This window comes from Danio rerio, chromosome 8 (assembly GCF_049306965.1).
Source record: "Danio rerio strain Tuebingen ecotype United States chromosome 8, GRCz12tu, whole genome shotgun sequence".
NCBI classification, from domain to species: Eukaryota; Metazoa; Chordata; class Actinopteri; order Cypriniformes; family Danionidae; genus Danio; species Danio rerio.
Window position 1 is genome coordinate 55,239,975 of NC_133183.1, and position 21,438 is coordinate 55,261,412.

The 21,438-nt window shown below is 39.1% G+C and overlaps 1 protein-coding gene and 1 long non-coding RNA gene across 20 annotated transcripts in view; one reads left to right on the forward strand and one right to left on the reverse strand.

Moving 5' to 3' along the window:
- The first annotated feature begins 1,029 nt into the window (after positions 1-1,029).
- Positions 1,030-21,438, forward strand: part of LOC141375921 (uncharacterized) — a 39,399-nt gene continuing 18,990 nt past the window's right edge. For 3 of the 19 annotated variants that reach the window (XR_012384741.1, XM_073911147.1, XM_073911149.1), the window contains exon 1: positions 16,227-16,503. Coding sequence is in view for 6 of the 19 variants with exons in the window: in XM_073911144.1 (XP_073767245.1) it covers positions 19,060-19,137 (78 nt within the window). In the remaining 13 variants the exon portion in view is untranslated. Of the gene's footprint in view, positions 1,173-16,217; positions 16,542-19,004; positions 19,138-21,198; positions 21,426-21,438 lie in introns of those variants that run through there. The other 16 variants (XM_073911144.1, XM_073911151.1, XM_073911142.1 and 13 more) reach the window with 14 other exon arrangements.
- LOC141375924 (uncharacterized) lies at positions 6,438-12,970 on the reverse strand. Its single transcript, XR_012384745.1, has 3 exons — positions 8,539-12,970; positions 6,684-6,849; positions 6,438-6,574 (listed from the first exon to the last, which is right to left on the reverse strand). It is a non-coding gene; the product is annotated as an uncharacterized lncRNA (long non-coding RNA).

The following is a 21,438-nucleotide window of genomic DNA, read 5'->3' on the forward strand; positions in this document are numbered from 1 at the left end:
CACAAGTCCCAATCCAAGCAAGCTAGTGGCGAGGAAAAAAAACTTTACCAATTGACAAAGTGAAGGGGAAAAAAACTCTAGAGAATCCAGGCTCTGTTGGGCCTGACCATTATTCTTCTGGTCAAACTTCCTGTGTGGAGCTGCAATCTAGGAGCCGAAGGCTGGAGAAGCTGGATGTCAATTGTAGAGAAGTTGCAGGTGTGAGTAGGGTACCGCCGTGAAGTCAGGCTGGCCCACAGGATTAATGTGAGGACTCGTTTGTCTTTCAAGAATCAGTCTCATGGACTCCATTCTTCCATGACCACCACAGCATCAGCTTAGGATACGGCCTGTAAATAGAAATCAAAATCACATGTAATACCCCTCAACCAGCTGACAGTAGCATCACACAAACAGGTCCTACCTTTCAGACGACACCTTGGAGATGACGTCACCCCCCCCCCCATGCTTAATGCAGTTGGCAGCATCACTACATATATAATGGGAGTATATAACACCAAAAAAGGGGGAGATCTGAAAGGTCCAATCAAGTAGCCTTTATTCAATTTCCTCTTGAGAAGGGAGAAAACAACCTCTGGTTTAGTTAAAGCTGACTGCAGATATTTAGCAACATTTGAGCAAGACATAGATGAGAAGATCCTGACCCGAAAACCCAGTAATGAAACCATCTACAAAAGTTGGCTCAGGATGGGAAAATAGATTTTAAGTGTGAATTTGAACATCAATTGGAGCAGAAAGATGGTTGCTCAGAGTTTTTTCTGTGGAGGTGCTTTTCCTCTAGCCAAAAGCATCTTGGGCAAACGGATTTCTGGTGGGTGTCTTTGCAAACATAAGAAAATCTACAATTAGGAAAATGACATACTGCTTTGTTAAAATTATTAAACAATGTTATGTCATTAAGCAGGTTAAGTCAAACTGTACTCTTGAAGGTTCAACACTATGGACAGCAGCAGATTCTTTGAAAAAAGGTTTAAAAAAAAAAAAAGATGCCGAATGACCATAATCAGTCGACACGATGGCGCAGTTGGTAGTGCTGTCGTCTCACTGCAAGAAGGTTGCTTGTTCGAGCTTTGGTTGGGTCAGTTGGCATTTCTATGTGGAGTTTGCATGTTCTCCCAAGGTTTGAGTAGAATGGCTTAATGAAGTTTGCGTCATCGGAGGATCCAGTTTTGGTGAGTTCAGCTGCATAGCAGATGTTGAAGGATCATTAAATCTCAGAGACTTGTGTGTGTGTGTGTATATATATATATATATATGTGTGTGTGTGTGTGTGTGTATATATATATATATATATATATATATATATATATGTGTGTGTGTGTATATATATATACACACACACACACACACATACATACCCATATACCTCAGACTTTAAACTATTTTCAATCGGTACTACTTTACTGATTTTATATGTAAATGTATGCAATGTTTTGGACATGCAATGTAATGGACATGTTTTCTCCTTTTACTCTTCACCTTAACTCATCTTCATCTACCTGGTAGGTCTTTCCTTGTGCTGTTATCCTTCCTAAAACTTTGCACACGTTCCTTTCCTTGTCTTGCACCGGTGTCTTTCTTCATTGTGATCATGCTTCTCTTCCTCACTGCAGGAGAATGAGAAGTTAATAGGTCTTTTCAGTCTATTTGGACCCAAGAAATGGAAAAATGTCATCCTGTTGTAAAAAAGTGCCTTAAGCCGATACAGGGTCAGACAGAGAGGGAGTGAGAGAAGTGCCACAGCTAGGAGTGGGTGTAACGTTAGTCAGACCACGAGTGAAAAATCCAGCGACCACGTTGGGAGCCATTGAGCACTAAGCTGCAGACTGGTGTTTTGCACTTTTAGCATGGCTAGACACTGCTGCTTCTCAAATGTTTGAAACGTTAAACATTTTCCTACACAATGCACATTTTGCACGTCCTGGGTCCTGATCTTTCTTGAGCCAGTCCTTTTACTTTTCATCATGAAGCCATTTAGTCCTAAATCGGCATTTCCCTGACATTGTTTTAGTTTACTTGAGTTAATGTTAACGCTGGCTACAACTGCAAGTCGCCATTACCCCACCTGACCGACCGTGTGTTTGTTAACTGGAATTTAACCAAAATTATCTGCAGTATTCTAACATACAGAGATGGTGAAACAAATTTCCAGGACTTTTCCAAAACATTTCCAGACCTGGAAATTGGCATTTTAAAATTCCATGACTTTTCCAGGTTTTTCATGACAGTATGAACCCTGTGAGGCCGACCGCAACGTGACATAGGGATTGATTGATTGAAAGCCGTGTATTAACATTTCTCTGTAGTAATGTGTTTAGTCATATTCGTGCACAAAGCAGGTGGCATTAAAAGATCTGTTTAGCTCTTAAAAGGTATTTTTGTGCCACGCTTTACAGTTTTAAAAGACATATGTGAAGCCAAGCAAACATTTGGACGTTCGATTACTGTTGAAATGGCCCATTATGGTTAAAGTAATTCCAAATTGAAAATCTAACCCAACGTCTTTTGTCATCTAGCCGTGAATTGCACGTCTTTTCTATACAGTTCCAGCACGTCGAAATATGTCATCTGCTGGACAATTGTGCCTTATTTAGGCTGTTTATAAGACATGTAGCTGCATAATTTAAGTGTTTTAATAGCCTAATTATGTATAACAATTAAACTTAATATTTAAAGCTGAGGAATGCAATCAGGTCTGACTTAGGATGTCTTTATAACGTTTTAATCACGTGTAAACCATAATTATTACATTATTTGAGGATGCAATAGTGTTACAATTTAGCAAATTATTTATTGTGCATATAGTAATATAGTAACAGATTTACATCACTGTTAAACAGACACATCTAAGAAAAGTAAATAAAAACTACATAGTAAAGTTTGAGGACAAACTTTATGGTGGCTTGAAGAGCCGAGTCTGAATGTTTGAAGTGGTTTTAAAGTGTTACTAGTATGATTCTAGCATGAATTAGCATGTTACTAGCATGAATTAACATGTTATTAGCATGATTCTAGCATGAATCAGCATGTTACTAGCATGTTTCTAGCATGAATCAGCATGTTACTAGCATGCTTCTGGCATGAATTAGCATGTTACTAGCGTGTTTTTAACAAGTGTGCTGCAAGCCTGCGTTTGAGTGAAGGTCTCGGCCGTTAGATCGCCCCCTGCGGGCTGGCTGCAGTACAAGTCATAAAGCCCACCTCCTCCGTGTTAATGAAGGAGACTTGAGCCCAAATAAAAAAAATTATTACACTTGCAATAAACTGTCCCGAAAGATGGTTCTGGTCGATTAAGGCACTGGTTATTGTGCTGAAATAGGTGCAGATCTTCATTTTTGTAAACAGTTTGTTTTTAGCAGTAATTTAATGCTGGGCGTGTCATCGTGATTGACAGCTGTGATTGACAGTTTCTCAAAGCAGCGCGTCTGAGCTTCGGCAGGAGACTGAAGTGTTATTATTCGATTTCTGTGTTATTTTACCATGACAAAATGAGTTCAGCAGTAAACTACAGTTTCTGACATACATGATCCTGGTGGAACACTGTTTATTCGCTAAGGTCAGAGCTTTTTTCGGGCTTTATTAGTTTGCTGATACACGCCTATCCACCCAGATAGCAAAATACACTCGGGCCAGTTCTCGCCTGCCGGAGACTTACCCCTCAGAGCTCAGACTGACTACCTCTGCTGGACCTACTCCGGATGCCTGGACTCACGGCCCGATTCCAGCCCGAGTCAATCGAGCCAGATGCGGCGGCCGAGTGAGCCGGCGCTGCCGCATGCGAGCCGGAATCAGCCCGCGACGCCGCGAGTAGGTTATGCGCTGCGGCCCGTAGCTGGCGCGATTGAATATATAAAACCCTCATATTTGTTAACGTTATTACATCCATTTGTGTTGATATGACAGCAAACGCATGCTGAGAAGTTCGGGGGGCGTGGTTGATTTTACATAAAGCGTTTGGTTGGAAGCTCGACTCCGCTCATTTTCGCGGCTCCTCCTCTGGCTCCATCAGACAGTCCTTCTGCGCATGTCAAGGCTCCAATTTCAGCAGTCTTTTGCGACAGTTTGTGCCCGTCAAGCAGGCGTTTTGCCCTCAAGGCGTTCAATGGGAAAAGGGGCTGTCGCGTCGTCCATATTTTTTTACAGTCATTGGTTTTTAACATGAATTAGCATGTTGTTAGCATGATTCTAACATAAATTAGCATTTTACTAGCATGATTCTAACATGAATTAGCATGATTCTAGCATGTAACCCTTATGATTTTCTTTCTTCTGTCAAACACAACATATCTTTGCAACCTGTAGCAACTGACTGGAAGTAGTATGTTTTTCCGACCATGAAAGTCAATGGTTACAGGTTTTTGGCTCTCTTCAAAATATCTGCAGGAGACAGAAAACCATAAAGATTTGGAACCACTTGAACAGCAAATACATTTTCATTCTTGGGTGAACTATGCCTTTAAGTTATGTGATCTATTAAATGCTACTGCTCACATTAAATGTTTTGTTTACTGCTGCTAATATTAAACCAGTCTTTTATAACACATTTATGTAGCAAAACACAGAACTTTTGTTCACCAAAGCAAGGAGAGCTTTTTCGCACTTGCTCAAAAACTCTGTAATAAAACCCTTTACCCAAGCTTTTACATAATGTACCTCATAACTTCACACTATAAACCATACTACTATTAAGCCTAAATCAAATTTATGGTTATCTTAACGTTTATGCCATAATGAAACTACTTTTCTATTTTGGTTTCCACTTAGTGAAACCCATGCCAGATCAAGTTTGAAAGTAGAATGTTGCATTTGAACTAAATAATAAAAAGCATCAGACACAATGTAACATTTTTTGTAACGTTACTGGGTTTTGATGGCAACGTTACTCGGGCATTAAATGTACGAAACCTTCAATATAATGGTATAATCAATTTACAGATCCTCATTAATAACATTACCAATCATTAGTAGAGCTGAAGTGACATCATCAATCCTCCTAAAAAGTATTTACTCATAAGGTCAGAAACTGTGGGTGTGGTTTTGTTGAAAAAACGCAATCCAGGACAGGTTACCCTTTTGCTCATAAGCAGAAAATCAAGATTTTTTTTAGTCAACTTAGTAATTAAAAACAATGTGTATTGGGGAAGTGAAAGTGCATGTAAAAAAAAAGTGGGTTCACAAAGCAATCTGATTACCCTGTACATTAATAGAGGCTCCCGATACTCGAACATTATAGGACACAATATAGTACTTATTCAGTGTATGCCAGACTTACTGTAAGCAGTCAAATATGCAATTACATACCCAAAGAATGAAGTACAATCTATATAATTGTATACACATAAAAACAAAATTTCATATTTTAAGCCTGATTATCTGCAAAAATCTAATGATTTTTATGCCTTTTTATGATTATATATGCGCAAATATTACCAGCCTTTTTATTTTCACAATGTTTTTATAATAAACACCAGACTGTTTTCACAAAAATGTATTTTTTGATAAATATGAACAGACTTTTCACAAAAATGTATTTAATAAATATGAACAGACTTTTCACAAAAATTTATTTTTTAATAAATATGAAGACTTTTCACAAAAGTTTATTTTTTAATAAACAACAGACTATTTACACAATTTTAAAAAATAGTTATTTTCACCACAAAAAATAATTTTATAATAAATAAATATACACCAGACTATTTTTACAAAAATATATTTTTTACAATAAATATATATAAACATACTGTTATTTTCATAAAAATGTATTTTTTTCAATAAATAAACACCAGACTATTTTCACAAAAAAGCATTTCTATATTAAATAAATAAATATAGACTTTTCACAAAATTGTATTTTTAAAATATATATAAATACTGTTTTTTTTTCACAAAAATTTAGTTTTATATTAATTATATATATATATATATATATATATATATATATATATATATATATATATATATATATATATATATGTATATGTGTATATATATATATATACACCAGACTATTTTCACAAAAACATATATTTATAATATATTTAAACACTGTTATTTTCACAAAAAATTAGAATAAATATATATAAACACTATTATTTTCACTAAAACGTGTTTACAATATATAAATAATTAAAACTGTTTTTTTACCAAAATGTTTTTACAATAAATATATAAATAATTAAGACTGTTATTTTCCCCAAAATGTTTTTTTTTTACAATAAATATATAATAAATAAATAATTAGACTGTTATTTTCACCAAAATGTATTTTACAATAAATAATAAATAGACTGTTATTTTCACCAAAATTTACTTTTTAAATATATACAGTAAGGGTAATACTTATTTAATCTGTTACTGTTAACTAAACAAATCAATGTTTTAGTTGTTGCAGATGTGTTGTTTATTCTTAATTCATGTTAACTGATGCATAAACAAACCTTAACTGATACAACTTTATTGAAAAGTGATACATAAGTGTAATATATTACATACTGAAAAACTGCTAAATATAAATTAACAATTACATTTGTCAGAAACTGAAAAACATGACATGCCCTCTGAACTGGCTGAACTAAGCAATTGGGGAAAGTCATTGAAATCACTTTCAAGGGAAACTCAAACTACACTTCATTAAATGTCATCCTTTTGATTTCGATGGCTTTCCCCAATTGCTCAGTTACTTCTGCAATAAACGGCAGTTGGGAGATGAGTTCATCTCCTGACAGTTCAAAGAGTTTAGCTGAAGCTTTCAGCTCACTGAAATCTTCAAGCAAGAGTGTGAGCTCCTCATCAGTTTCATGCAGTCCAATGACTTTGATTATTTTTGTTGTTGGTCCTTGATCAAATCTGGAAAAGAAAAAAAAATTATTCAGGTGTATTTATAAAAATATATGAAACACTAGCTTTGCATATACCTTATTTACTTGATATATTAATTAATAAAGTAAAAAAGTATACTTTAAAGTCACTAATCAACAGGACCGGATTAAGAACTCAGGGGCCCCTGGGCACACTGTCTTGTAAGGACCCCTACCTGGCCGCACCCCTATAGTTGAAATAATAATATAATAATTTTTTTATACAATTAATCTATAATTTCTTGCCCACATATTTAAATAAATTATATATTGTACATGTATATATTAATAGTATACAAAAATGTAACTTATTTTTCAAAGCATTGGAAAAAAATACTAATAAAACATACATACATATATATATATATATATATATATATATATATATATATATATATATATATATATATTTTTTTTTTTTTTTTTTTTTTTTAAAGGGTATTTTTAATACATAACTTTTACAAACGTATAAAGCATTTTAGGGCGAGGCAGTGGCGCAGTAGGTAGTGCTGTCGCCTCACAGCAAGAAGGTCGCTCGGTTGCTGGTTCGAACCTCGGCTCAGTTGGTGTTTCTGTGTGGAATTTGCATGTTTTCCCTGCCTTCACGTGGGTTTCCTCCGGGTGCTCCGGTTTTCCCCACAGTCCAAAGACATGTGGTACAGGTGAATTGGGTAGGCTAAATTGTCCGTAGTGTATGAGTGTGTGTGTGAATGTTTCCCAGAGATGGGTTGCGGCAGGGCATCCGCTGCGTAAAAAACATGCTGGATAAGTTGGCGGTTCATTCTGCTGTGGCGACCCCGAATTAATAAAGGGACTAAGCCGACAACAAAGTGAATGAATGAATGAATGAATAAAGCATATTAATGACATGCCTCTCCAATCCAGTTCTTCAGAACCTTTCTCTCTCTCTCCTTTTTCTGTCTGTCTCTCTGACATGATGAATCCTGTCCATGCTGCGCTGCTGTTAGCCTCCTCCACCTGGTTAATGATAGCTTACTCATCTAAGCTCAGCTTAACTCGCAAGAACTCATCCCAGAGCTTGTTATCGATGACTGATTGGGCATGGACATTTAAAGTTTAGTTATGCTTTGTGCTGTGAGATGTGAGCATGCATCACATAATCAAGTGTGTGCAGTTTACACTCTTGACATCGCCTTTTGAGGGACGCATAAAAAACCCTGTTATGCGCAGATCGTGATTATTTCCGCCGGTGTTTTAACCAATTTTATCTCACAGTTTAATGGCTTGTTTTGGCACTAAAACATATAGTAAACTTGTTTTAAAGTGCTTCACCTCAGATGTTATTCGTTCTTCTTGTTTATGTTGTAGATAACTGACCAACAAAATATACAATATAATTAGGATACATGTTATACATAACGAACATACCGTCAATGAAGAACAACAGTGTTTTAGAAAGTAAAGAAAAATCTTAATGTAGAAAGGTTCTTTGTTGTGGGAAGAAGAAGACAGAGTCGGAGATCAGGTAAGTGAAAATGTTATTATTTTTCAGTGTTTTAAGCACAAGGCTCAAATGTGCTGGTAGTTGCTCAGCTCTCTCTCCCGACTGATCTCTCTCGCACCCTAAAGAAGGTGTCTCTCTGGCCCAATCACTAGAGAAAACAGGTGTTATTAATTATTTCTATTCGGCCACACTGTCCCCACCACATACCCCCACCTGTCTTAGGTTGTGCAACCGTCCGGCCTGCAGCACCCTCAAGCTTATGGGAGAGAACCGCCCACAGATTCAATTAGACGCATCTGTTTGTAAAAGAAAGGGGAGAGCAAGGTTAGGAGTATGCAATAGCGGCCCCCCGCAAAGTGCAGCCTTAATCTTGGTGAAGGCCTGTTGGCACGGCTTCAACTATTGGATGGTATCTGGTTCCCCCTTTTTAGTAAGGTCAGTCAGCGAGTTAACGAGGTCCGAATAATTTGGCATAAGCTGTCTGTTATATCCCGCTAGATGCAAAAACTGTTCTACCTCCTTTTTAGTCTTGGACAGGTTGCAATGGCTGCAGTTTTATCAATTTGGGGCTGCACCTGCCCATGACCCAAGTGGAAGCCCAGATACCTCACCTCCACATGCCCAATCGCGAACTTCCTTGGGTTGGCTGTAAGTCAAGCCCGCCTCAGCGCCGCTAACACCGCCCGCACATGTTGCATATACCTCTGCCAATCATTACTGTATATAATTATATCATCCAGATAAGCAGCAGCATATGCCAAGTGACGGGCCAGTGTTTTATCCATCAAGCGAGGGAACATGGCCGGTGCCCTGAACATCCCAAAAGGAAGCGTCACGAATTGGTGTAAGCCAAACGGCATATTGAAGGTCATTTTTTCACGGGTAAATGAGATACGGGGATCTGCCAATACCCCTTTGTCAGATAAAAATGTTGAATAATAGTGAGCAGCCCCTAACCGGTCAAGAAACTTGTCAACTTGCAGCATTGGATATGCATCAAATTTCGACACAGCATTTAATTAGCGGTAATCCACACAGAACTGGACCGACCCATCTGTCTTGGGTACCAAAACGATCGGACTGGCCCAGTCACTGCGGGATTCTTCTACTACACCCATTTCCAGCATTTTTCTCAATTCTTCCCGAACCACATTTTTTGTGTTCAGGCAAGCGATACGGTCGGGTCCTAAGGACCATGCCCAGTTCGGTCTCAATGTGGTGCTGAATTAAGTTGGTGCACCTGGTTAGGGGGGAAAACACATCTGTAAACTTGGTTTGAAGGTGTCGGATGTTGGTGAGCTGCGCAGGCAAAAGATGATCACCTCCAGTGACCAGAGTGCTTGTCCCATTCCGGCTTTCATTCTCTGATCCCAGATCAGAGTGACAAGTGCACTCTGACAAGAGTAAACAAGGTAAAGTAAAAAGTTGAGAGGATGTAATGATGGGCGAACCTCGGAGTTTGTAAGAACAAACCAAGCGAACCAAACATAATCAAATTCACCCTTCTATTGTCTTTTTAGGGTTGAATTTAGTTCACACCAGTTTAGATGTTGGAAGAGAGTGGATACTTGCGGTCTGTCCGTGATGTCAGAGCTTCCGTTGTTGAGCACGTGGTTCGGATGGTTGTTCCTTTGTTCCTCGTGAGACCTGAAGTGGGGGGAGTCCATAGTTTCAAGTTTGAAGCGGCAAAAAGGGCTAGTTGTCAGGACTATTGATTTACGACGCACTAAACTTAACTAGACTCTTGATAGAAAAATAAAGAAAAGAAGGTGTCGGGGATGTGAAATGTCCGAGCTGTGCGATTAACCCTTTCTGTCTGGGTCTCCACCTGCTTATTTGGAGGTTTCTCTGCTTAGGTCTCGTTCTTAGGTCGTTGCAGATGAAGAGGTTTCAGAGCAGAGAGCTGCAGAGAGAAGAGTTCTTTCTGAAGAAGTTGCAGCGAGTTTGAAGAGGTTGAAGAGCTTGAAAACGTTGCAGGGAGTTTCAGAACAGAGAGCTTTAGAGCCGGGAGAGAGAGAGAGAGGGAGGTTCAAGAGTTGTGGTTCAAAGAGAGAGCGAGAGAGAGTAGAGGAAGAGGCATAGCTTTGGTCCTAAGCTTTATAGAGTGGGTTCGGATCCACCCTCTATGGAAAGTTGACCAATTAAAAGCTAACTTCCTTGAAACATGGGTTTATGGGGCTTTGTCCGAGGCAGCTGAATTTGCATAGGCAAATTTTATGCAAATCGGGACAGAAATGTTAAAGTCTCTTAAAATGTTAATATGTTGCACTCGTATTGAAATAAAATGTGAACATGCTTAACAGAGTTTCCGCAACACTATTTGCCGAGATGTTACAGAGCGCTACTGCTTCCGGGTACTGCGTTGCATAATCCACTAGGACTAATGCAAAGCGGTGCCCACTTGTGGATCTCTCCCCATAATTGGTAAAGAGCGCAGTGGTGCTTTTGGGGTGGCCGGTGGGTTCACCAGTTGACATTCTTGGCATGCAGTGCACCATGTGCTGACATCACCGTGAATGCCCGGCCAAAAGAATTGGGTCATGAGGCTATTTATAGTGGCTACTTGACCTAAATGTCCGTTCATGGGATTAGAGTGAACCGCCTGGAAAAGCATTTCCCGACGGCTCTTTGGTACTAATAATTGGGTTGTATGTTCCTTTGTTTGAGTGTTTTGGGTCACTCGATACACCCTGTCATTAATAATCGCAAAATTTGGATAGGAGAGGAGCCGATCAGCCTGGAGGTCAATCAATCAGGCCTTTATTTATCACATACACTTCCGTATAGTGAAATTGAACCTCCCCGACCATACACAAACATCACTATTTTCAGGGGAAGACAGGTCACAGGAGGTAGCATTTAGCAAAAGGAAGTAAGATACATTTTAGGAGAAGGAGGCAGGAAAAAAAACTCCCTCTCACCTTGCTCTTGAATTAGGGCAGTGTGAGAGCAGGGAGATAAAAAAGCCCCAGCAGTCAAGCACATAAACACAGACATAGACATGACATCGCAACAGGGGATGTGGATATAGTCCGATGAGGGCGGGCAGCCATACGGTCCTGCAGCCAAAGAGCACTGGTCACAGACCTGCCTACCCCCTCCAGTGAGTGAAAACACATGAAGGCGTGGGCTGAGGGGTTAGGTGTTGATTCTGTAGCTGTGTAAGTCTGTAGAGTCTTCTTCTGGAAGGCTTAACATAATGTGGGCATCTAAACTGCTCCAAAACAAGTCTTTAACATCGTCTCACTCTGGGGAAGAAGGCGGCTAAACTGAATGAATTCCTCCACATTTTTTTCCAACGAGCAACCGTTTTGAAATATGGCACAAAGAGCACCTACTGGGTCGATTTTGGCTGCTGTAACCATGGTTAGTCAGTAGTTCTGTCACGTCTGGCATCAAGCAAGGAAAAATCAAAGGTGCGGATCCAGATGCAGCCAAACAAACATTTATTTAAACAAACTAAAACAAAGGAAAGCAACATCTGGTTTTCTGATGTTTTCTGATCCACTAACAGAGCAGGATCTACAAGCCTGTTTCGACCTTACTGACTGGAGTGTTTTTGAAGCTGCTGCAAACGATCTGCATGAGCACACAGAGACTGTAATATCTTATATCAGTTTCTGTGAAGACATGTGCATTCCTACCAGGACTCAACTCGCATACAACAATGACAAACCTTGGTTCATTGTAAAACTTAGACAGCTACGTCAAGCCAAGGAGGTTGCTTACAGGAATGGGGATGTGGCCTTGTGTAAGCAGGCCAAATACACACTGAGTCACAAAAAGGAACTATTCCTAAAAACAAAGGAGTCAGTTCTCTTCCAGCGACTCAGCATCCATGAGGAAAAGTTTAAAAAACATCACAAACTACTGGACAACGAACGACTTGCAAGTGACTTGAATGAGTTTTTTACCCCCCACACCCACTCTGAACTGCTCTTCACACCACCATTAACACCTCCACCCCCTCCATACCTACACTTCAGTTCAGTGAAGAAGACATTGTTATGTATTTGTGTTTTTGTGCTCTGTTTTCTCTGTGTTTTTTCCCTCTCTCTTTCTCGCTCTGTTCTCCCGTATCTGCTCTCATGTATTCTCAGGTTCTGTTCATTGGTCCATTCAGCTGTCAGTCATTCCTCCCCGGTTACGTCACTCTTACGTCACATCCAATGAGCAAAGACCACCCGTGTTAAAAGCGCGCGCCAGACCACTCGCTCGTTCTTGCTTTCTTGCTTGCATTTGTCTCTTTCGCTGTTTCGTCGCTTTTTTTTGTATTTACCGCGTGCGTTTAGAAATAACCCCGTCTAACTGTGTTTTGTTGTTGCTTGTTTCTGTGTGCACGTTATCCGTCCGTTATTCGTACATTGTTCTTAGTTTATCGTTGTTTACGAGGCTTGGACGAAGCGGACAGGTAAGAAGGTCACGTGACATACATTTTGCAACACTCAGGACTGTAGATAGTTAGGACTCGGAAGATCTTCGTGTGTTAATTATACTGTTTTCACATAGTTAGTTAGCTAGATGCTTCTGGGAAGTTAGATTTAGTTTGGGTTTTGTTCTTTTCATTTCTTTAGCGCCGCCCGCGTCCCTTCTGCCAGCTCTCTTGTTTTTCCCGTCTTTATTTGTTTCAGTGTTGTACATATTGTAAATAGTATATTTTTGCTTTACTTACTTTTTCTTTATTTTTGATTAATTCGTTGTTGTTGTTCACTTTGGTATTGTAAATAAAAGCACACATTTTCTGGCATTACTTTGGTTGTCTTTCCACTCATTCACTGTTTATATAAATATATTTTAATTAAATAAATGTCAAACCCCACACCCTAGACTAACATCAGGGGTTTGTAACAGACATGCATCAGGTCTTCCGGAAACAGAACAGAAAAAAAGCACCAGGCCCAGATTTTATAAAACCAGCCTGTTTAAAATCCTGTGCTGACCAACTGGCCCCAATCTTCACCCTGATATTTAACAGATCACTGGAGCTGTGTGAAGTGCCCTCCTGCCTCAAACGCTCCACCATCATCCCTATCCCAAAGAAACCCAAACTTACAGGACTCAATGACTACAGACCGGTGGAGCTGACATCTGTGGTCATGAAGTCCTTTGAAAAACTGGTGCTGGCCCACCTGAAGGACATCACTGAACCCTCACTGGACTCTCTTTAGTTTGCCTACAGAGCAAACAGGGGTGTGGATGATGCAGTCAAAATGGGACTGCATTATGTTCTGTGTTACATTTCATATGTTTTGTGGTGTTTTGTTGTTTGTTTTCTGATTTGCTGATTTCGCTTGGTTTGACTGCGATTGCTGTATGTTAGTTTTCTCTTTATTGAGAGATTGATTTATTAGATAAACTTGTGCTGCTCAGTTTATTGTCTAGTGAGAATTTGAACGATATTTATGAGAATTGGATTCTTGTTTTGCTAGTGGCTAACAGTGTGTACTTTACTAGAATTATAGTAAAGTGAGCAGCTTAGTATAATTATTTTTTAGTTATTTAATGCGGTGTTGCCATATGTGTAATTATGTTTGGGAGTTATGAAGTTTAGTTAAGCTATGTGCTGAAGATTACGGTTGTTTCTGCATTTTTCTTTGATCAGTCAGTTTAGTGGGTTAGGGTTTAGTTAGATCGTTTTTTTTATTGCTATTTATTTCTTTGTTTTGGCAACACTACATTGTTCTTTGTTTAATTAGATATTTAAATAAATACTTTTTGATTCCTTTTACAACGGCTGTGTTTTCTCATTCATCCAGCATCAGTAGACCAAATGATTGTTCTGTTTCATCCATTTAATTATTTAACATCTTAAACATGTAATATCTGCAATACTTAGACAGACCAGGGACCTATGTGAGGATGCCAGCAGTTGGAACTAATGCACCGACTGAACAAGAACAGTCTACATCACAAGTGCAAGGGGCAGCAATGGTTGACTGGCCAGAGAGAGTTGCAGTACCACAAAAATAATTACACTGTGGACAATGCAACCTTTTGAGCAACTTGCTGCACATTTGGATCAACTTTGTGGGGAACAAAGACAACTTGGAATGAACATGTTTTGTAATGTTTTGTGTTTTTTTTTTTTTTTTTTTTTGATGACTCATCGTCAATAGCAAAGCACAAACTAGTCATGATTGTATTTTGTAAAGAAGCTATGTAATCTGCTGGAGCTATGCTTGGCAGCTTTAAGCTATTATTTCAGCCAATATGGCTAAATTCAATGTAAGGTCAATGTAAATAAAGAGCAATGTGGAGATGTTAAAAATTAAAATGGCCAAGGTCCCTGTAAAGGAGCATCGGGAGATTGAGGATCCATTTGCAGCTTTATTGAATCACAACAGAATGGTCGTACAGGCAGAATCAGACAACAACAAACAAGGATGGCGAAGGAGAAACTTAACTCAGAGTCCGTGGGCAGGCGATTGGTTGAGACAGGCGGCATACAGCAGAGAGAATGTTCCGTTAAACTGAGCAGAGGGTCACAAAAGGCAGGCGGCATCAACAATCAAGGAAACGGGAAAAACAGTCCGGGGTCAAAACACAGAATCAGATCACTAACAGAGAAAACCGCTTAGAATTGTATGCGGGGCAAAACAAGACTTCGCAAAGAGTAGTAGCGGAGAGGGAGTATAAATAGTCAATGAGATGGCTTCCAGCTGGCAGGGTAATCAAACGGAAGGGATGCTGGGATATGTAGTGAAACTGAATTAGTAGTCCGGTGATGATGACCTCTGGTGGCGATCGTGGGGAACCACAGAGGTCAGAGATGTTACAGTCCCACAGCAAGTGTTTTCTCATTTACTTGTTTTTAACAATCAAATCCACTTAGATCTGGGCCCCAAAATTTTGAGCAGAACTGATAAAAATCAACCGATTTAGATGTTTTCAAAAACATTTGGAAGTTTATTATGTAGGGGATCAACCTACGTTAAAAGATTGATTAGGAATTTATCAGCTCATTTCAATTAATCAGATCTCGAAATCTGAATCAACTCAATTGAGTCAGACTAAATCAGGTTAAAAGATTCACACTTTATCAACCATTTGTCTAGCAAATAGAAGACATCGTAATTTTACCAATCTTGTTTATATTATTTCCATGGCCAACAATAATAACAAAGTATTGGGTCAACTTTTAGCATGTTAACAAAAATCTACAGTTCGAAGCAATGACTTGGAAGCACCTAAACACGAACACAGTTCTTACAAAATGAGAACAAAGATTTATTGAGCTACACTACGATACATAAACTACTTAATAAGCAAGCAACAATCAGATGCACACACACATACACACAGAGGCAGTTCAGAGGATGCAAAATGAGTTGACAACCATCCCAAATTAATTCTAGTACTTCTTACTAGATTTTAGACTCACACCTGAGAGACCACAACAGCAGAGATTTGGCTTATCTTTAACTGCTAAAGATCAATCTCCACCAGATCAGCAAAAGACATTTTTGCAAATTTGCTGGAAGTCTTGAGTTTACCTCGCCAGGCTGGCCTTGGGAAAGCATGGCACTCCGTATTGGCTGTTGACTCGCTTTGGTGTCGTCTTTGAAATTCACTTGCTCGTGAGTGGCTGTCGTTCTGGGTTACTGTTTGAACCTCAAATTTTTTATTTACACCAATGTATTGCAAATGTCACTAGATTTTATTTAGTACCAGACATCATACATTTCAGACACATACACAAGGTTTTATCTGCTATAAGGGTTAAAACAACACATTGATTAACCTGGTTGGTTGGAATAATCAACAGCGTATGAGGAAAACTATGGCAAATTATTTAAAGACACTGTGGCGAGATGTGATGCTTTCATTTTTTTCAAGTGCCACTAGGGGGCGCTGCTCCGACCTGTCCTTCCTACAGCTTTTCAGACAATACTTCCGGGGTCGGGAAGAAGAGGAAGGTCGGGTAAAGAATAGGAGATGATAAAAGAGGCAGAAAAGGCCAGAGAAGGGAGTTTTTTTTTTTTTTTGGTTTCGGTCCGTGTGTTTGGTGGTGAAGGATTGAAAAAAGAGGAGAAGAAAGGTATAAAGGCGGAGAGCTGTTGATTTCAACGATTGAGTGTGTGAAGACAAAGACTGAGGTGTGGAAGTTATTGTGGACATGGTGACCAGGCAACTTCACTAGCCATTGTGTGCAAAGGGGTCTGGAATTCGCATGAAAAGGTGGACCTGTGCAGATCGACGTTGTTTGCCATGGCTCAGTAACCATAGTTCATTTGTATTCATTCATACACTTGCACACTCCACACACACATTGCAACTCCATTACATAGGCTTTCTTTACTTTTCTTATCTCACGTGTTGCTGTCATATCAGCCACACATTTTTATTGAATTATTAATATTGAATATATTTTTTATTGTTTTACTGTGCTTTGTTGTTTTTTACTGTCTTGTAAGCGCTTTCGGATTATTTTTACAGACTCTCAATCATGCCTTCAACAGATGGAATCTTCAGATGGTGATGGTGATCATCCCTTGAATGAAAATATTTTAACTAAAGTTCACCACCTATAAAACTAATTTTACCATATCATTTTTTGCTGGATACCAGGACATGTTGGACTTTCAGGGAATGAACGAGCTGCAAAAGCTGTTCTAAAACAAGCTGTGAACGAATGTCAAACTTCTCCATCAGAGATGAGACCTTTTATTAACAATTACATTTTAAACAAGTGGCAAGAGGAGTGGGATACTCTGGAAAACAATAAATTACATGAAATCCAGCCTGAAATTACACACAGAGGTATAAGACATTTTAAGAAACGTGCTGATCAAGTCATTTTTACCAGATGTCATATTGGACATACAAGATTAACACAACTTTTTACTCAAAGATGAAGACCCTACCCAATGTTTACACTGTAAAACCCCATGGACCGTAAAACAGTTTACTGGACTGCTCTGCTTTTAATGACTCCAGAAAGACTTTTTATGATGAGAACTCTCTTAAGGACATTTTTAACAAAGTGACACCAGAAAAAGTATTAGAATTTTAAACATGTTTTTACCGGAAAAAATCTTATTTAAAACTGTATATTATATAAACTTTAAACTGTATATTCAATTATTTATTTTTTTACTGTTGATGTTTGTTAATTACTGAAAAGCTCTTGCCATGAAAATAGCCTTAGTAGCTGACATGGCAATAAATAAATAAATGAAATGTAAGCGCTTTCGGTCTTAGAAAAGCGGCCTGTGGTGTGGAATATAAATAATTTATTATTATAAATGTGTTGTAATGATACAATGTTAGCGACATCTTGTCTTCAGCACTTCAGAAAGCAGGGGCCTCATGTATCAACGCTGCGTACGCACAAAAACTTTGCGTACGCCAGGTTTCACGCTCAGAATCGCTCACGTTTGGATTTACTAACAATGAACTGAACGTGGGAATGTGTGCAGGTTCACGGCAGCTTTCTGGCAGGCGTACGCACATTTTTTGTGCGTGTCTGTTTTATTTCCATTGGCGACTCCTAGAGGCAGTTGTGTTAAATTCTTCTCTACAAAGTGTCTGATCCTTGCAATGGCAGCTGTATGAGACGGGTTCATATAGTAGGTATGTAAGATTTCCATACCATACAGTTGACCAGCTAAACATTAAAGCGCAAATTGCAGCAGTCGCCTGTTTTCCCAATGTAATCTGAGCAATCTACCGCACACACATTGCTATAAAGACACTATCTGAAGATGAATTTGCATGCGTGAATCAGAAACATTTCCATTCAATAAATGTGCAAATAAAATATGATGCACAAACTTATTGATGATTCCTACTTGTCTCTCTCTTGATAAATAGTGGGCAAAATCTGATATGTAGCGGGGGAAAAAAGAATAAAGAATTTATCAGACGCTGGATTCGAGCCGAGTTGACGCTCGAATATGTCTGTACATGATCTCATGCTTCTTATGAGGTGCGCCACTGAGACCGCTTAGGCAACTGCAACATTTTTCAGTTATAAACCACACTATTTCTTTTTTAAATGCACTCAGTGCGATGTTCAGACCCAACTGTGTTAACCGTATCAGCTAAACTCCCACTCTATTTTTTTCTTTTGTTGTTAATTCCGGAGAACAAACTTGCAAATAACACCGCTTTTCTCCGGTCTACCTCCGAAAGCAGCACCTCCATTTCACATTCTGTTCAAAGTTTCTCTTTTTGCTTGCTTTTGCCGTTGCTTTTTCGTTGGGTTTTGCCATTAGCATAGTCATTAGCATATTCATAAGGGGGAGGAGGCAGGGAGGGGTTTTGTGCTCGTGCATGTTGCGCTCAGTTTCACGTTCATTCAGATGTACAAAAGAATATGCGTGAGATTCGGCGTACGCAGTGTTTCATACATCTGAATTTTTTTCTGCGTACGCACATTTACAGCTTCGTGCGTACGCAATGTTTTAGTAAGATTTCCACGCAAGTCTTCGTACATGAGGCCCCAGATCTTTTCGTCTAGACAGAATGGTTGGTTGGATTTGGGTCAGACGGAGCAGCTGTAATTGTGGGAAAGCATGGAGGTGTTGCAACATTGCTGAGGCAGGATGTTCCACGCAATATTAAAATCCACTGTTAAAGACATATATTAGAGCTTGCTGCTGTTGATACAATCAATGCTCATGTAAAAATAAAGAGAGTAGGTAATGCTACTTAATCACATTTTGTTTCATCTTTTTCTTCTAACAATTAACATACAGCCTAACAAAAAATTGCTTATTGCAGGTGACAGATATGCTGAAAGGGCTATATAAGCAGTATCATTTTCTCCTAAAGCTTGGAAATGTCGTGGGAAATGTGCTAGAACAAAAGGTATGGAAGCCCACTACTTTAAGAGGAACAAGGTGGCTACCCCATGAAAAGCTCTTAACACAGTGATTAAAAACTAAAGAGCAATATTGACACACATGGAGAACACAGTAGCAGCACAAGGCAAGGCTTATTACCATATAATGTAAAACGAGTTAATCAGAAATTAAACAATTCTAAACTGTTGGTTATCTGATTTTAAATGATGCAAGTTTGTTGGCATTTCAGATGATTTTCAAATGAATAAATTATTTATTTACTCTTCCTCTTCTGGTCATCTGCAAGTGCTGACATGATTGGTTGAGCCAAACAATGCCTTTCAGTACTTAAAGATTCTGAGCAGCTTACATTTATAAGGCTAATGTAAGACATCCTGAGCATCCTTAGCTGGTATTTATTATTATGTTTATGAGGCTGGCTTGTGAAAGCCAACCTATTGAAATCCTGTTTAAACTTAAAGGGGTAGTCCACTACGATATATTTTAAAACTTAGTTCATGTGTAATGTAACTGTGTGAACTTAAACAACATCTCTGAATGTAAGACACTCAAAGTTCATTGCAAAGGGAGACATTGGCTTTTACATAGTAAGCTTAGCAAAGCCTACAGCTCTAAAATTTGGGGACTATAAAACCCTACCCTGAGTACCGACGGCAAATGATTTAGCACTGGCAGTGTAGTGATCAGCGGTAAAGCCAGGAACTTGTGGAAATTAACTTGTGGAAATTATTTTTTCAATATAAACAAATGCTGCAGAGATAACACTAAACTCTGACCCTTTTCTTAAGCTTATCAGAAAGTGGCAATTGAGACAGTGGCCATCTGTCTTTTGTTTATCTGTAAGACAAAGGTGTTAAGAGCCCAGAACTTGCAAAAGAGCTTCTTGATCCAATTAACATTCAACCTCGTTTTAGATGCGAAGACACATGGATCAGAAAACATTTTGACACCTCCCAGTGACCAACTCACAGGATTATCCAATCACAATGCTGGATTTGAAAGGTGACATCATTTCAATCCAGCCTTCCAGAGAAAGTATTAAAATACATTTTCTTAAACAAAGAGAAAGAGTGGTAAAAGTGTGGTTCATGGTGGTTTGCGGGGTTCTGTCCTAGACCTCAGAACTTTTGCTGCGTGATCAAGCAAGGATTTGGTAATTGGATTCACAGTGCTTTTTCTAAGGCGTCTGAAACCATAGCTTCAAGACCACCACCTCCAGAAATCTGCGTGTCCCAGATTTCCAGGAACTCTACCTCCAAAGAAAAGGCGTTGGCGTGTCCCCGACATCAAACCACCACCTACAAAAATCTCCAATTTCTGTGCTTCCAGAATATACTGATTTTAGAGTATTGTATAGTATGGAAGTATGCGGTTGCGGACGCAGCCCAAGATACTTGAACTCCTCCACCTGGGGTAAGAACTTTCCTTCAACCTAGAGATGGCAAACCACCTGGCCTCAGACTAGGTGCTGATTCTCATGCCACCTGTGTCACACTTGGCAATAAACCGCCTCAGTGCATGCTGAAAGTCTTTGTTCGTTTAAGCCAACAGAACAACATTGTCTGCGAATAACAGAGATGAAATCCTGTGGTCCCGAGCCGGACCCCCTCCAGCACAAGCCTGCGCTTTGAAATTCTGTCCATAAAAATTATAAACAATTTGTGACAAAGGGCAGCCCTGCTGGAGTCCAACAAGCACTGGAAACAAGTCTGAGTTATTGCTGGCAATGCGAACCAGACTCCTACTCTATCCATACAGGGACAAGACGGCCCTTAACAGAGCACCTCTTTTGTTTCTGTTATTTGTATTTTGTTCACTTTTTCACTGGAATATATTTTACTAATAAAAGAGTACTTTATTTTCTTCACTGGAGTGGACATTGGCTTCATTTGCAGAACCCATCATGTTACCCTGTGTGGTAAATTATGAATACTGATTTATTCCTTTGAACAATATTACAAAAGATAGTCCTTTAACCAAACTAGCTAAGCAATATAGAGAGGATTCTGGTTTCTTTATATAATTAGGGTATTACATGAAGGAAATCCTTCAGGTCACTGGCTTCACTGTCTCCGTTCGGTCACACACTGTGTGCGCTTGAAGTTTGGACTTGCTATTTACTCGCAATTTAAATCTTAATCATAAAATTCTTCCTCATTCGCTAAGTATTTGTCTCTCCTACTCAGGGTGACCAAACCCTTAATACATTTATACAAACAAAACTGCTTTAAAAACGGTCTGTCCCTCGAGCATCCGCCTGTTGTTTGTAGCTTTAGCCTGCTAGCGCCGCTGGTCAGCTAAAGCT